Raw genomic sequence first — 18190 nt, 5'->3', positions numbered from 1 at the left:
GATTCCTTTTGACAGCTGGCCCATTAAGAAGGTGTTTTCAAAGTTATTCAGAAAAATGTTTGCTATTATACCTGATAACAGTGAGCCCATGGCTAATCCTTCAATCAATCAATCAATACTGATCTGCATTTAGGGCAGTCGCCCAGGTGGCAGATTCCCTATCTGTTGCTTTCCTAGCCTTTTCCTAAATGATTTCAAAGAAATTGGAAATTTATTGAACATCTCCTTTGGTAAGTTATTCCAATCCCTAACTCCCCTTCCTATAAATGAATATTTGCCCCAGTTTGTCCTCTTGAATTCCAACTTTATCTTCATATTGTGATCTTTCCTACTTTTATAAACGCCATTCAAACTTATTCGTCTACTAATGTCATTCCACGCCATCTCTCCGCTGACAGCTCGGAACATACCACTTAGTCGAGCAGCTCTTCTTCTTTCTCTCAATTCTTCCCAACCCAAACATTGCAACATTTTTGTAACGCTACTCTTTTGTCGGAAATCACCCAAAACAAATCGAGCTGCTTTTCTTTGGATTTTTTCCAGTTCTTGAATCAGGTAATCCTGGTGAGGGTCCCATACAATGGAACCATACTCTAGTTGGGGTCTTACCAGACACTTATATGCACTCTCTCTTACATCCTTACTACAACCCCTAAACACCCTCATAACCATGTGCAGAGATCTGTACCCTTTATTTACAATCTCATTTATGTGATTACCCCAATGAAGATCTTTCCTTATATTAACACCTAGATACTTACAATGATCCCCAAAAGGAACTTTCACCCCATCAACGCAGTAATTAAAACAGAGAGGACTTTTCCTATTTGTGAAACTCACAACCTGACTTTTAACCCCGTTTATCAACATACCATTGCCTGCTGTTCATCTCACAACATTTTCGAGGTCACGTTGCAGTTGCTGACAATCTTGTAACTTATTTATCACTCTATAGAGAATAACATCATCCGCAAAAAGCCTTACCTCCGATTCCACTCCTTTACTCATATCATTTATATATATAAGAAAACATAAAGGTCCAATAATACTGCCTTGAGGAATTCCCCTCTTAATTATTACAGGGTCAGATAAAGCTTTGCCTACTCTAATTCTCCGAGATCTGTTTTCTAGAAATATAGCAATCCATTCAGTCACTCTTTTGTCTAGTCCAATTGCACTCATTTTAGCCAGTAGTCTCCCATGATCCACCCTATCAAATGCTTTAGACAGGTCAATCGCTATACAGTCCATTTGACCTCCAGAATCCAAGATATCTGCTATATCTTGCTGGAATCCTACAAGTTGAGCTTCAGTGGAATAACCCTTCCTAAAACCGAATTGCCTTCTATCGAACCAGTTATTAATTTCACAAACATGTCTAATATAATCAGAAAGAATGCCTTCCCAAAGCTTACATACAATGCATGTCAAACTTACTGGCCTGTAATTTTCAGCTTTATGTCTATCACCCTTTCCTTTATACACCGGGGCTACAATAGCAACTCTCCATTCATCTGGAATAGCTCCTCCGACCAAACAATAATCAAATAAGTACTTCAGATATGGTACTATATCCCAACCCTTTGTCTTTAGTATATCCCCAGAAATCTGATCAATTCCAGCCGCTTTTCTAGTTTTCAACTTTTGTATCTTATTGTAAATGTCATTGTTATCATACGTAAATTTTATTACTTCTTTGGCCTTAGTCTCCTCCTCTATCTCGACATCATCCTTGTAACCAACAATCTTTACATACTGCTGACTGAATACTTCTGCCTTTTGAAGATCATCACATACACACTCCCCTTGCTCATTCATTATTCCTGGAATGTCCTTCTTGGAACCTGTTTCTGCCTTAAAATACCTATACATACCCTTCCATTTTTCACTAAAATTCATATGACTGCCAATTATGCTTGCCATCATGTTATCCTTAGCTGCCTTCTTTGCTAGATTCAATTTTCTAGTAAGTTCCTTCAATTTCTCCTTACTTCCACAGCCATTTCTAACTCTATTTCTTTCCAGTCTGCACCTCCTTCTTAGTCTCTTTATTTCTCTATTATAATAAGGTGGGTCTTTACCATTCCTTACCACCCTTAATGGTACAAACCTGTTTTCGCATTCCTCAACAATTTCTTTAAACCCATCCCAGAGTCTGTTTACATTTTTATTTACCGTTTTCCACCGATCATAGCTACTTTTTAGAAACTGCCTCATGCCTGCTTTATCAGCCATATGGTACTGCCTAACAGTCCTACTTTTAAGACCTTCCTTTCTATCACATTTATTTTTAACTACCACAAAAACAGCTTCATGATCACTAATACCATCTATTACTTCAGTTTTCCTATAGAGCTCATCTGGTTTTATCAGCACCACATCCAGGATATTTTTCCCTCTGGTTGGTTCCATCACTTTCTGAATCAGCTGTCCTTCCCATATTAACTTATTTGCCATTTGTTGGTCATGCTTCCTGTCGTTCGCATTTCCTTCCCAATTGACATCTGGCAAATTCAGATCTCCCGCTACAATCACATTTCTTTCCATGTCGTTTCCCACATAGCTGACTATCGTATCAAATAATTCCGAATCCGCGTCAGTGCTACCCTTTCCCGATCTGTACACTCCAAATATATCAAGTTGCCTATTATCTTTAGAAATGAGCCTTACACCTAGAATTTCATGTGTCTCATCTTTAACTTTTTCGTAGCTTACAAATTCTTCTTTCACCAGAATGAACACTCCCCCTCCCACCCTTCCTATCCTATCTCTACGATACACACTCCAGTGCCGTGAGAAAATTTCTGCATCCATTATATCATTTCTCAGCCATGATTCAACTCCTATTACAATATCTGGTAAATATATATCTATTAAATTACTTAATTCTATTCCTTTCCTTACAATACTTCTACAGTTCAACACTAACAATTTTATGTCATTCCTACTTGATTTCCAGTTCCCTGTTCCCTTATCACCGCTCCCTAGGCCACCCCTTTTTCCTGAATGTACCTCCCTATTACCCTTCCAAACAAATTTCCTAACTTATACGTATCACTGCGGTTTAAATGAAGGCCATCTGAGCGCAGATCCCTATCTCCTACCCACCCATTAGGATCTAGAAATTTCACTCCCAGTTTCCCACATACCCACTCCATAGTCTCATTTAAATCCCCAATCACCCTCCAGTCAGTATCCCTTCTACACAGTATTCCACTAATAACAATCTCCGCTTTCTTAAACTTCACCCATGCTGCATTTACCAGATCCCACACATCTCCAACTATGTTGGTACTTATATCAGCTTGCCTTACATTGTTGGTACCAACGTGAAACACTACCACCTTCTCCTTCCCCTCCTCCCTCTCTTCTACTTTCCTCAACATCTGCCTCAACCTAATTCCTGGATAACACTCTATCCTGGTACCCTTTCCTCCACACACTTTCCCCACGTGTCTAACGATGGAATCCCCCATGACCAGAGCCTCAACCCTACCCACCTCGTTTGATCCCCTCCCCTCCTGGTCAGCCCTATCTTTCCTGATAACTGCAGAAGCTACTTCCTCCTCCCTTTTCTCCTTCCCATGACCCTGTTCCACCTGTCTTTTCCTATCCTCTACTCTACATTTTCCTTTCCTACCTTTTCCCTTCCTCCTACTTCCACACATCTCAGCAACAGTTCCCTGTCCCTCATCTTCCCTCTGTTGTTCTACCTGGAGTGACTCGTACCGATTTCGCACAGGCACCTGTCCTGAATTCTGATCCTGAATAGAGCCCTTAGCCTGCAATCTCCTTCCCCTTAGAACATTAGACCACCTGTCTTCTACAACTCCTCCCTTTCCTTCCCCTCCCTCTTGTACACCTACTGTAACCTGTACATTGTTTGAGGGAGTTCTATCTTCCTTCCTGTCTTCTGTGAGAATCCTAATTATCTCCCTCAAACTTTCCAACTCCTCCCTCATACCCCTCAATGCCTCGCCACATCCACAGTAAGTACACTCGCGCTCCTTAGCCATTCTTTACGGGGAAAAAAATTAAATTAAAAATAAAATAACTTATTTGCAAAAAATAAATGAACGGAGGGATATATTGTCTGGAATAGTACCCAACAATAAGGTAATTAATATACGACTACACTACAATACTACTTAGTCGTGCTCTATTTTTTTTAATCCTACAACCCCTGACAGGATAAAAACTGCTGTTAATTACTGAATATCGAAAGTAATAGCCTACACAAGAACTACACAATTCCAATAGATTTTGTCGTTGAATGCAAAGCAATTTTGGTGTAGTGTTGTTCTAGGAAGGTTAATAATTTCTTTGGTTTCTTGTAGAGAGGTGTTTTCTTTAAGAAGGTTTTCGATAATATTAATGGATTCATCTATTGGTATGTTGGTGTACATGTTAGTGATGTAAAAGGATATCATACGTGTGCTCTCTGTTATTTTAAGTTTATTTAGTTCTTTAATTAGTTCTAGGCTGTTTTTAATTGATCTGTCTTCTTTCTCTTTTAGAATTAGGTTCAGTTGTTTGCTTAAATTGTAACTTGGCGCATCTTTAAAATTTACTATTGGTCTAATGGGACACGGCTTGTAAATAATTCTGACAATAGTAGGGCGTAACAAGTCCAACCTTGCGGTGTCACGCGGCGGCCGCAGGTTCGATTCCTGGCCAGGTCAAGGGTTTTTAATTGTAACTAATTAATATCCCTGGCCTGGGGACTGGGTGTTTGTGTCATCCTTAATGTTCCTTGCCTCACATTCAACACTCTACACTTCCGTAATTCCACTTATACGCAGGTTCCTCACAAATGGTGAAAGTAGTGGCAAAAATCTTCATAGGTCAACGCCACAAACAAATATCAAAAAGGACTAACAAAACTTATTACGTATTTGTGTCCTCTTACTTCATGTAGTGTAAAACGCAAATGTGAATCATTACTTTGAATTTATTTAAAACTGTGCCTAGTGAATGATTTATTTTCAAAACTGTGCTAAGTGAAATGTTTCATTTGAAAATCTTTAAAAACTGTGTCAAGTGAATTTTTCTTGCGAGTGCGCGTCTGATCCCATTCACATTCAAACCGCAGAATAATCTCTTTATTTTCATTGTGCAGTCATAGTAGTAAAATGTTCATGATAGCTTCTATTGACATTCTACACTGATAACCATGTTTCTTTACTCCCTTCATCGCAACCCTTCAAACCATTTAATTTAAATTCAAACTGCACCAATAATAAGTCGAGTGTACACAATCGTACCGAATGAGTGAACCCTGGAACTTAGACTTCCAAACTGTCTGTGATCTGCCAGAACTTCCAGAAATTCTAGTTGTCGTGGGAATTCATGTGGTCTCATGGTACGAAGAGCTGACCTATGATGTGTTGAAGGAGTACCAGTAGCGAGGGACATCGCCTGTCACAACACACAGAACATTCACTCCTCTTTTCCAACCCCGGATGTTTTAAAGGTGATATGCAACTTGTCTTCTCTTTATAAATAAACAAACAGTTGACAAAATCACTGATTGCCAGCTACACATCATGGAAATGAGAATTCTGTGCCGGAACGACACAATTCACCAGCAGAAAGATGTTGCGCTAATTTTCAAAAAGAACAGGGAGAAGCATCTCCAAAGGTACAGCCATGTCCAGGGTACAGCATATAACTCCGTCCTCCATTGTCACACCAATATGGTTGGTCCATTATTGGACATTATAAATTTTCCAGCTAACTCATCCCTGGTTGGCAGCGTTTCGCCCCAGTGTGCTAATTTGGGCTCATCATCATCTACTTAAGGCAACGCCTTGTCGCTGTAGCCACATCTGATGATCTTCTGCTAGCCTCTTCATGTTGCCATATGAACCACATGCCACTTCACCGACGGAGTTCTTGATGTACCACATGCTTGGTCATCCCTTGGTCTCTTTCCCAGTACTTTACCTTCAATTATGGTTTTGAGAAAACAGTCATGTCTCAGTACATGTCCAAGGAACTTTGTTTTCCTCTTCTGTATCATATTTAATAAAGATCGATCCTCTTTTACGTTCTTTAGAACAAAGTAATTTGTTTTTTTTATCTGTCCAACTTATTTTTGTAATTCTTCTCCAAAACCACATTTCAGCAGCCTCAAGTTTTGTTTCTTCCTGTTTCCCTAATGTCCAGGTTTTGCACCCATACAGTAGCACACTCCAGACAAAGGTCTTGAGAAATTATTTTCTGGTTTCCAAACTGAGATGGTTGTTAAGCAATAAGTTTTGCTTATTTTGGAAGACGTGTTTTCCTACCACTATTATTTTCTTGATTTCTGAAAGGGATCTGTTATCAGAGGTAATTACACATAGGAGAATTCTGCGACTTCTTCTATCAGTGTGTTATTTAATTTTAAGTGTTTTCTGTCTGTAGGCTTCTTTTTGCCTACTATCATGAATTTTGTTTTCTTTATATTTATTTTTAGTTTAAATTTTTCTAAGGGTTTGTTGAATGTCCTTTTCAGAATTAGCTAAGAGAGCAATGTCATCAGCAAAGTGGATACTGTGCACCTGAATACCATTAAAATTAACCCCTTTAGTGTGCTCTTTCATTTCTCTAAATGCATTTTCTATAAACAGGTTAAAGAGATATGGTGACAGTGGGCATCCTTGACGCACTCCTCTTCTAATTTTTGCTTCTCTTGTATTACCATTTTCTGGAGGTGCACATGGCCTGGAGGTTCACTCAGCCTACACCAAAAATGAATACCATGTTAATTCCTGGGGGCAAAGGCGGCTGGGCGTAGAGCTAACCACTCTACCTCATCAAGTGCCAAGGTTGCGGATAGTGGAAGCCTTTACCTTCCACCCCTCCAAGGACCTTATTGGCCTGTACGATGGTATTTGAAGGTGCTCAAATATGTCACCCTCATGTCGGTAGATTTACTGGCACATAAAAAAACCTCCGGCAGGACTAAATTCTGGCACCTTGGCGTCTACGAAAACCGTAAAAGAGTAGTTAGTGGGACATAAAGCAAATAACATTATTATTATTAATATTAACTTTCATGGTTTGAGCTTTATATAGATTCAGAATAAGGTGCCTGTTTTTCCAGTCAAGTCCTATATTCCTAATTACTTGAAAAAGCAATTTCCACTCAATATTATCAAAGGTTTTTTCCAAGTCAATAAATGCTACATAAGTTTTCCTGTTGACTTCTATCCTTCTTTCCAGAATTAAAATTTTCAAAAATTTATGCCTGCCTGGTCATCAGACAAAGTCTCTCATAGTACATTGGCACTGCTAGTGGCTCCAAGTAGCCTATGCAGTGGCCTCCACGGTATGCACTAGCCATCCGCCTTGGTAGGTGTGCTATTTACGAAGCGTGTTTTTTAAGTAAGGTCCGTTTTGTTGTAGACACTAGTAGTTCGGGTGCATATCGCGACGAGCACGTGCGTTATGTACCGGCATGCCTCGGGAACAACTGTGTTCAGTTTCAGCTCTGTAGCTAACCTATACGGTTCTGTTCTGTGCTTTCAAAATGTTTAAGACTATCAACTCGCCCGCCGCGTGTGACGTTCGGTCAGTGATACGGTTTTCGTCAGCAAGGACCTGTCTACTGCAGAAATTCATCGACAGATTTGCGAAGTATGCGGTGATACTGTTATGAGTGAAAGCAAAGTGCGTAAGTGGGTATGACAATTCAAAGATGGCCGTGACAATGTCCATGATGAGGACCGCTCCAGTCGCCCTTCTTTGAATACAGACAATTTGGTGGCTTCAGTTGAAGCGAAGATTCGTGAGAACAGGTGCTTCACAATAACAGGTCTCTCAAACGAATTTCCTGATGTGTCGAGATCAGTGCTTTACAACACTGTTTCTGAACACCTAAAGTTTAGGAAACTGTGCTCCCGTTGGGTGCCAAAGCTCCTAACATAGGACTACAAAAACCAAAGATTTGAGTGTGCGATGAAGTTCTTGACTCGTTGTAACAAAGAAGGTGACGGCTTCTTGAGTCAGATCGTAACTGGAGACGAAACATGGGTTTTGCATATCATGCCCGAATCAAAGCAACAGAGCATGAAATGGAGACACACACACTCGCTTGTAAAGGTGAAGGCCAAACAGACTCTGTCCCAGCGCAAAATCATGGCATCGGTGTTTTGGGATAGGCACGGTGTTTGTTGGTCGACTTCATGCAACGAGGAACCACTATCAATGCAGAAGCATACTGCCAAACCCTGAGAAAGCTATGCAGAGCAATTCAAAACAAAAGAGGCGGCATGCTGACAAAGCAAATTGTCCTTCTCCATGACAATGCAAGACCTCACACTGCAGGTCAGACCCGCGATTTATTGGACAGTTTTGACTGGGAAGTTTTAGACTACCCACCCTACAGTCCTGATCTTGTGGCGAGCAATTACTATCTGTTCCTCCACCTCAAACATCACCTCAGTGGCAACCATTACAGTGATGACAACGACATGAAAACGGCAGTGAACTCTTGGTTATCAGAGCAGGCGGCAAGTTTCTATGAAGAGGATATTTTAAAATTGGTTACGAGGTATGATAAGTGTTTGAACAAACTTGGCAACTATGTCAAAAAATAGAGTGAAGTATGTACTTTGTGAAAAAAAATTTACTTTTTTGAAATAACCTTTCGTTGTGTACTTATTTTCAAACGGACCTTACGTAAAAAACACGCCTTGTACCAACTGATGAGCCCAAATTAGCACACAGGGGTGAAACACTGGCAACCAGGAATGAGTTACCTTGAAAATTTATAATGTCCAATAACGGACCAACTATATTGGTGTTTTATGTTTACTCATTCGGGACAAATATTTAGGTTCCTTATGGGAATCAACATCTATATCAACTGACATCAAGCTGAATGAAACAACTTGGATAATATTGCATACTACCAGTGCCACTGTTATCCAACTGCTCTGCTGAAAAAGTGACAAAAGTGCTGAAAGAATCCACAACTGCCCATACAACAAGGCTGCAAAAGCCTTGTAATCCACAGAGATTAAAATTCAGAAATTCCACTGGGAAGGTGGGCAGGAGGCTTGGCGTGAAGAATGCTGTTTCAAAAATCCTGCTTTCAACTTACCAAGAAGGGTACGGACATCTCTGAACCACGGCAGATGTAAGTTCTGGCTGCACAAAAACTGAAAGCCCCCATCATAATTGTGACAACATGCCACAGACTATGGAGGACAACTGAAGGACCTATCTGGGACCTGTAGAAGCTGTTGGCTGGCTCAATATGCTAGGTGTTTTTCACCTACTCTTTATTGTACATAATTCTAGTTTAATCTAATTACTGGTATGTTGTTTGCAGAAACAGAGGAGAAATACTAATTATTACATATCCTCATTAACCTTTTCACTGCCGAGTTTTGATGACCAGCTGAACCCTCTGGGCCGGGTTTTATTAAGGAAGAAGCACTTTTACACAAAAATTGTTACTGATACTATTAATGTAATGCATATCATCCACTTAGTCCCACAGCCCAATACAGGGTCGGGGAGGAAGTGAGATTATATTTTACAGCATATTTTTACGGCCAGATGCCCTTCCTGATGCGAGCCTCAATTGAGAAGATAATGAATATGAAATGAATGATGCTGAATGAAACTGGGTAAGGAAGAGGAAGGCATTGGCTGTGGGTTATCAATAGGAACTGTCCCAACATTTGCTTGGATGTACAAAAGGAAAACCAGCAGAAAAAAACATTCTCAGGACAACTGACGGCAGAGTTCAAACCCACTCGCCTGCCGAATGCAGAGCTTGGCTCCATAGCCGTAGCATGTTAACACGCAAGGCTACTCTGCTCAGTGATATTATTACTGAAATATAAAATTCTTGATCTAAGAACTGATATTATCAAAATCATTAATATTTGGGGAGAAAAGAATTTATCTGAGGAGGGGGTGACAATTCCGCATGAGATTCATCATTATTACCTTGTCTCGCATTTTCCTGCAGTTCAATATCGTCACCGACCGACCAATCCTGAACTGCATTTAGGGTATCACCCAGGTAGCAGATGCCATATCTGTTATTTTCCTAGCCTTTTCTTAAATGATTGCAAAGAACTTGGAAATTTGTTGAACATTTCCCTTGGTAAGTTATTCTAATCCCTAACTATCCTTCATTAAACAAATATTTTCCCCAATTTGTCCTCTTGAATTCCAGCTTTGCCTTCATACGCCAAATGGAGTGGTTATTCTGCCATACAGAACTTCTTTGAGCATTTACATGGAATTTCAATGCATGACACTATATCCCTTTCAAATATGAGATTGGTGAAGTACACACTGCACCAAAATGTGTAGATACAAGATACGGTGTTCAATAACATACGGGTTTGGCATTGAATGGGTTAAATACATAATTAAAAAATGGCACTTTTCTCCCATCATAATAGTAGTAGCAAATTTGAAAACAAATTAAGACATTACAAGCATACAGTCAAGTAAATGTTCTGGTCACACATGATACAAACCGTTGTTTCTGCAACAGAAATGCCGTCTCTTGCGAGTAGGTCTCCCTCTCTCCTTCCATGATCCGGTACTGGCGCTGCAAACGCGACAGTTCTGCTTGCGCAAGTTGCTCCACGTCCAGCTCATCCTGAGGATTCCCTTTACGAGCCATGATGATGTCATGATTTGTTCTGAAACGTGCATTATACATCACTTATCTCACAACTCTGTTCATTCTACTACTCAGGGTGTTTTTAGCTCTAAATAAAACCTCTTTTAAAATGCATACATCCATCTTATTTACAGACCATTATATCTTTCAAGCAAAGGTAGCAGGTAGGGACCCTCTTCAGAGGCAGCCCTACCCAGGGAGTGGCACCCCTGCCTATGTGAGTCCAGAGCACACTGACCCGATGAGTAACCTCAATGCCATCTATGGTGGAGAAGGTGGACTTCAGTATGGTGAAGATGGCGGAAGAGGCAGCCCTGGACTCAAGGATAAAAACAAGTGCAATTTAAAGAGGCCAGTAGCTTTGGGCAGATGAGGCTCCTTAGGAAGGCTGATGGTCCCTTGGTGGAGGTAATACCACAAAAGTTCATCTAGCTGTTTCTGCACTCCATGTATGGGCGGCTGCAAAAGGCATTTCTTTCACCATGTTAGGGGCACTCTGAAAGAATCCTGGCAATAGGTAATAAAATGTCTTCGGGTGTGGCAAGCCCATTGTATTAATATCCTATAAAATGACTGAGAGTGAGTCGAGGCCTCAGAAACTGTTAGGGTATCCCCATAAAAGCGACGCACAGTTTCTGGTATTCTTGTCCTGCGGGAACTGTGAAAAATAGAAAACTGTGGAGGTCCTTGATGCACAACCCGATCCAAAAGAATGGAAATGGGAAATGAAGAAGTACATCTTTCAAGCCCTGCGAATAAACTGAACACCTTCACAACCATCAATCGGTAACTAGCTCTGAGGTCTTTTCTCCTCTTACCCTTTATCAGTGAGAGCAGATTTAGCCTCAGCAGTGACTCTGGATACCAGTTAATCTAGCAAGGGTGGTGTGGTGGTGATTATTGTTTTAAGAGGAAGTATAACTGGGCAAACATCCTCTATTAACTGTAATCAGAAAAAAAATGGATGGAGTTCGCCACTTCAAAAAATGAAGGTATCAGCCAAAAAAAAAAAGACAAGGCCTGTGAGGGGCATGAAAATGAAAGACTCCCTAGGCCTTGAGAACCTAATACCGTTGGGGTCTGAAAATACCAAGAGTTGACCAAGGGAGGTGGAATAGGATAGAGGAAAGTGAGGAGCCTGGCACAAGTGGAAACAATACCAGACTCAGCTAGGGGAACCGTGGACACCAACTAATGTTCCCAAATTATTAATTTTTTTTTTTTGCTAGTGGCTTTACATCGCACCAACACAGATAGGTCTTCTGGCAACGATGGGATAGGAAAGGCCTAGGAGTTGGAAGGAAGCGGCCGTGGCCTCAATTAAGGTACAGCCCCAGCATTTGCCTGGTGTGAAAATGGGAATCCATGGAAAACCATCTTCAGGGCTGCCGACAGTGGTACTCGAACCCACTATCTCCCGGATGCAAGCTCACAGCCGCGCACCCCTAACTGCATGGCCAACTCGCCCGGTGCTCCCAAATTAACAGCCCCTTTTTCCCCCTTTCAATCACCTCTTACGACAGGCAGGGGATACTCTGGGCATTATACTACCACCCCCACCCACAGGGGGAGAGTCTGGAACCTGGTACTGCCCTGCAAACATTACTGAAATGGTGCAGTTGTTCTCATCTGTTGGATGGATGTACAGAGCTTCAGATATCAGAATGTGGTACTTAACTGGTAAACGCTAATGCAAAGAAATCATTCTTCTCTATGTGTAATGAATCAGAGGTGGTGTAGGCCAGGAGTGTTTGTTCATGGACAATAATGCTAGGCCTTACCATTCTGTAGGTGTTGAAAGGTGGATATATTTTACAGATGGACTGGTATGCCCGTTTTCCTCAAGTAAATCCTAGAGAACATGTGTCGGACACCACGGGAAGATGTCTAGTGGCTCACGAACACCCAGAGTAAAATATTTTTTCCAACTTGCTTTACGTCGCACCGACACAGATAGGTCTTACGGCGATGATGAGACAGGAAAGGCTAGGAGTGAGAAGGAAGCAGCCATGGCCCTAATTAAGGTACGGCCCCACCATTTGCCTGGTGTAAAAATGGGAAAGCACGGAAAAACATCTTCAGAGCTGCCGACAGTGGGGTTTGAACCCACTATCTCCCAAATCCAAGCTCAAAGCTGCGCACCCCTAACCTCATGGCCAACTTACTCAGTACTGTAAAATTTACAACAGTTAAAGGGGCCAGTAAACAAGCTATGTTATCACAAGACCAGCCTCATATAAAGTACGGAGAGAATGCATACATACTCATTAGAGGTGATCTTATCTCCATCTGACGACCACTTACTTCTATTTCTGGCATAAATGCATCTGTGTGAGTCAGTTTCTATTCATTATTATCTCTTATTTACAAACAGGAGCTTTAAAACTGAATTTGAATAGACTTTGGATGAGGTAGTTATCCCAAAAGATGGCAAGTGCAAATACTTAGGTGTGAGATTTGAAAGTAATTTGCAGTGGAAGGGTCATGTTGATGACATTGTTGGGAAAGCATACAGATCATTACATGTCAAAATGAGGCTACTTAAAGGATGCAACAAAGAATTAAAAGAAAAAAGTTACTTAAGTATGGTTCATCCATTATTGGAATATGCAAACAGTGTTTGGGATCCTCACCAAGAATACCTAATAAAAGAAATAGAGTGTGCAGAGGAAAGCAGCACGATTTGTAACAGGGGATTTCAGGAGAAAAAGTAGTGTATCAGAAATGTTAAGAGGAACTTGGGTGGGAAACTTTAAGTAAGAGAAGGGAGAAAACTAGACTTATAGGATTATATGGAGCCTATACAGGAGAAGAAGCATGGGGAGAAATCCATGAGAGGCTTGAGTTGGAAGATAATTATATCGGCAGAACTGACCACAAGTATAAAATTAGAAGGGATTTTAGCAGAAGCAATTGGCGTAAATTTTCATCCATCGGGAAGGGAGTGAAGGGGTGTGGAACAGTTTACCAGATACTCAAGAAGAGAATAAACGGCAACAGAGAAAAGAAATTAAATATTAGAAGCCATTTGACCTGTGCAGGTTATTGTAAATTTTAAAAAATTTGTGAATAAATTAATTCCATCCCCTGGTCTATGGAGACTGGACAGCCAAAGTAGGGGACTGCCTGTAGGGCTCTGGGACCACTATGGTAACTGTGAAAGCCCTTCAGGAACTCTGAAAGGTGACGGCAAATGGGGGACTGATTAAGACGCAGCAGGTCGTTATGCATGTTGGGTACCAAAATGGGTAAAAAAATAAAATTAAAATGCAATGTAAATTTAAATCTTATAGCAGTTGTATAGTATTATTTGAAGTAGTAGAATTTTGTAAATAATATAAATTTATCAAGGATGAGCTGTGTGATTAATGAAAAAATTATCAGTGAAAATTATATAATACTGTATTTTAGGAAAAATGTCTTCTCTTTTTAATTTAAAATTTAGTGCTTGATGATAATGTATTTTTGTGTATCTTTTGCCATCGAGGTAGACACCTCATTTTCAGATAAAGTAATTCTGATTTTTTTTGATTTGATTTGACTTGTGCAGCTTATGAAGTACCGTACATATAGAATGATTTTTTTCACAGATACATGCTTCCTGTAAGCCACTATGGGAGAAAACTTGTTTTGTCCTTATGTTTTACAAATAAATAGCCACAAAATGTCATTCGATGCAGCTAACCAATTTGTACAGTGCCACAGCCAGTAGTGGGACCTCGCATAGCAGCGTATAGAAGCGCTATTAGTACCTGATAAGATTTTCCAGCTTTGATTCCTTGAACATGCAGTCATGGATCTTATTGCAACAGTGTCTGCCTGCTTTTATCTTAGCCAGTGGCAGCGATGGGTGGGGGTGGGGGTGGGGGGCACTTACACTCCCTACTTCGAGGAGAAAAATACTTTATTCAATTTTAGCCATCTAAAACTAGAAATTATTTTTAAAAAGACAATTTATACAAACCCTGTTGTCTATTACCTACTTCTTTCCTTTAATTTCTTTAAATATTAAAAAATATGTAGCACAAATAGGCATAAAATGTCATTCGATGCAGCTAACCAATTCGTACTGTGCCACAGCAAGTAGTGGAGCCTCGCATAGCAACATATAGGAGCGCTCTTAGTACCTGTTGGCATAAAAACTTTAGTTGCGCACGTGTGATTGTTCCTTTGAAGAAAGTTTTATTTTATAGTATTAAATCAATCCGCCTGTTGCCATTTCTTGATGAATACAGTATTTTTGTATCAGTCTCTTGGTACAGGCCAGAGCAAAGTGTAGCTTCCACCTAAGTCCCAGTCTCATCCATGGTTGTGATAATATGGAAGCTGCTGGGTGGTGCTGAGTAATGACATTCAGAGCACGACCAGTGCATCTGCCATTGGTTTTTGCAGTTTCCCTATAACTGCATAGCCTTTGGTGGTGCTATTTGAGGATCTGACCAGCCTCTGGTCTGATGACCTAACACACACTGAATCAAAATCTCAAAACAACTATAATTACCGTACTGCAGTTAAGTTGGAAAACTGTCAACCTTTACATCTCTGTCAACAGGTTAGCTAATTTTTTAGTTGTTGTCCACTTCCCATCCACCCAAATCCCAACTATATCAGAACCCTGATACTTTTTGTTGTCTATTGATTTTTGTGGCCCACCCCCACTTCTAATTCCCAATCACCACTACTGATCTTAGCACTACAAGAACAACTAATAAATACATACCTACAAGGAGATAATTATTAATTGCAATTTAAAAATTCAGACTGAACCCATGGAGGGAACCAAGTAAGTTATTGGAGGTATATATTTGCTGCCTTTAAATTTCACCATAATTTCATACAGACTCTCAGCAACTTCCCCTTCAGTTTTATCTTTAAATATATATTGAAGAGACTAACAAATCTTCAGAAAGAGTCAGCATACCATTTTGCAAGAAATAATTTTTCACTCAACTCTTACTTGTTATGTTTGTCGCACAGAGAGCATCTAAATGTTTTCTTTCCAATTGTCACCCGTGCATTTAAAGGAAGCACCTTGAAGAACGCTATCTAAAATACAAAACTTGAAACACCTAGTGCAAGAAGTTGGGACTTTGATCAACAGATGTCACTACTAAGGTGATAGAGTAATGTGTTATTTTATGGTTTCCTAAACTGACTGGATTTCTTTTGTTTTTTTTGGTGTATCACAGGTTGCAACAACTATTTCAAGAAGTTTGGACTTTCCTCCATAGAAGCCTCTATTAAAGAACTGATGTCATGCACTCTGGTGCAAAGTGGAATAACTAGAAATTTAAAGAAATTTTGTATTTAAATTTAAATATTTAAAGATACGAGGTATAGAACTAAATGAGGCCACAACACTAGTTGCAAATTGAGGATTGTGGTGATGTTTAGTAAATTCTCAGAGGCTTGCAGACTGAACGCCGAAAGGCATAACAGTCTATAATGATAATGTATGTATGTATGTATGTATGTATGTATGTATGTATGTATGTATGTATGTATGTATGTATGTATGTATGTATGTATGTATGTATGTATGTATGTATGTATGTATGTATGTATGTATGTATGTATGTATGTATGTATGTATGTATGTATGTATGTATGTATGTATGTATGTATGTATGTATGTATGTATGTATGTATGTATGTATGTATGTATGTATGTATGTATGTATGTATGTATGTATGTATGTATGTATGTATGTATGTATGTATGTATGTATGTATGTATGTATGTATGTATGTATGTATGTATGTATGTATGTATGTATGTATGTATGTATGTATGTATGTATGTATGTATGTATGTATGTATGTATGTATGTATGTATGTATGTATGTATGTATGTATGTATGTATGTATGTATGTATGTATGTATGTATGTATGTATGTATGTATGTATGTATGTATGTATGTATGTATGTATGTATGTATGTATGTATGTATGTATGTATGTATGTATGTATGTATGTATGTATGTATGTATGTATGTATGTATGTATGTATGTATGTATGTATGTATGTATGTATGTATGTATGTATGTATGTATGTATGTATGTATGTATGTATGTATGTATGTATGTATGTATGTATGTATGTATGTATGTATGTATGTATGTATGTATGTATGTATGTATGTATGTATGTATGTATGTATGTATGTATGTATGTATGTATGTATGTATGTATGTATGTATGTATGTATGTATGTATGTATGTATGTATGTATGTATGTATGTATGTATGTATGTATGTATGTATGTATGTATGTATGTATGTATGTATGTATGTATGTATGTATGTATGTATGTATGTATGTATGTATGTATGTATGTATGTATGTATGTATGTATGTATGTATGTATGTATGTATGTATGTATGTATGTATGTATGTATGTATGTATGTATGTATGTATGTATGTATGTATGTATGTATGTATGTATGTATGTATGTATGTATGTATGTATGTATGTATGTATGTATGTATGTATGTATGTATGTATGTATGTATGTATGTATGTATGTATGTATGTATGTATGTATGTATGTATGTATGTATGTATGTATGTATGTATGTATGTATGTATGTATGTATGTATGTATGTATGTATGTATGTATGTATGTATGTATGTATGTATGTATGTATGTATGTATGTATGTATGTATGTATGTATGTATGTATGTATGTATGTATGTATGTATGTATGTATGTATGTATGTATGTATGTATGTATGTATGTATGTATGTATGTATGTATGTATGTATGTATGTATGTATGTATGTATGTATGTATGTATGTATGTATGTATGTATGTATGTATGTATGTATGTATGTATGTATGTATGTTGTATTTATAGGTTTTCTAAACTGAATCTATTGTTCCTTGTTTTGATATTTCTAAGGTTGCAACACTTCCAGCTCTTCCTGCCGACTTGGGATTTCAACCAATAGGAAAATTCATGTATTTATTTTTCTGCCAATCATAGGCTTCTTGTAACTTTTTGACTGTCCAATAAACATGAGAGGGTGTGTCTGGTTTTAGTCCAGAGCCTTTTCAAACCTTCCTCTCGGGTATAAAAGTTGATGCCTTTTTGAGCTAACTTGTCTTACTGATCGTCGCGTAATTGAGTGTGTGTGCTAAGAGAGGAGGCGGAGGCCTCATTCATCAGCAGGCAGAACACCAGCAAAGGTAATGGCCAACAACTGAATACCAGGGATAGAGAGTGCGTTACCCTCTTGAATTTCCTTTCTATTAATCTTGAGGTGACTATGATTTTGTAACCATTTTCGCTTGTAAAATTGTAACTTAACTTGTCCATCTAGTCACCTCAATAGTTTAGGATTAGCCTCTGCATCGTCGGGCCACAAGCCCAAGTAGGATTTTAACCTCTTGATTTCAAGGAGCGCAAGTGTCCCCCTCCATACATTTTGTTTTCGGGGCCAGTAATTGAACCTGTTAATTTCCATACAGGCCCAGTAGAATGGGTACTAGATACCCCTGTGTAAACTTAAAGGTAATTGATAAGGTATTGTAAATT

The 18190-nt window shown here is 39.0% G+C and overlaps 1 protein-coding gene across 1 annotated transcript in view; it reads right to left on the bottom strand.

The window, feature by feature from the left end:
* The window catches only part of Ccdc114 (Coiled-coil domain containing protein 114), a 96274-nt gene that overhangs the window by 65911 nt on the left and 12173 nt on the right, over window positions 1–18190 (bottom strand). Inside the window, exon 3 of the mRNA XM_067140567.2 lies at window positions 10491–10658. Within this exon, the coding sequence (XP_066996668.2) occupies window positions 10491–10639 (149 nt within the window). The 5' untranslated portion in view covers window positions 10640–10658. The remainder of the gene's footprint in view (window positions 1–10490; window positions 10659–18190) is intronic.

Source organism: Anabrus simplex, chromosome 1 (genome assembly GCF_040414725.1).
Source record: "Anabrus simplex isolate iqAnaSimp1 chromosome 1, ASM4041472v1, whole genome shotgun sequence".
NCBI classification, from domain to species: Eukaryota; Metazoa; Arthropoda; class Insecta; order Orthoptera; family Tettigoniidae; genus Anabrus; species Anabrus simplex.
Note: the sequence above shows the minus strand (reverse complement) of the source record. Positions and strands in the feature narration are given on the sequence as shown.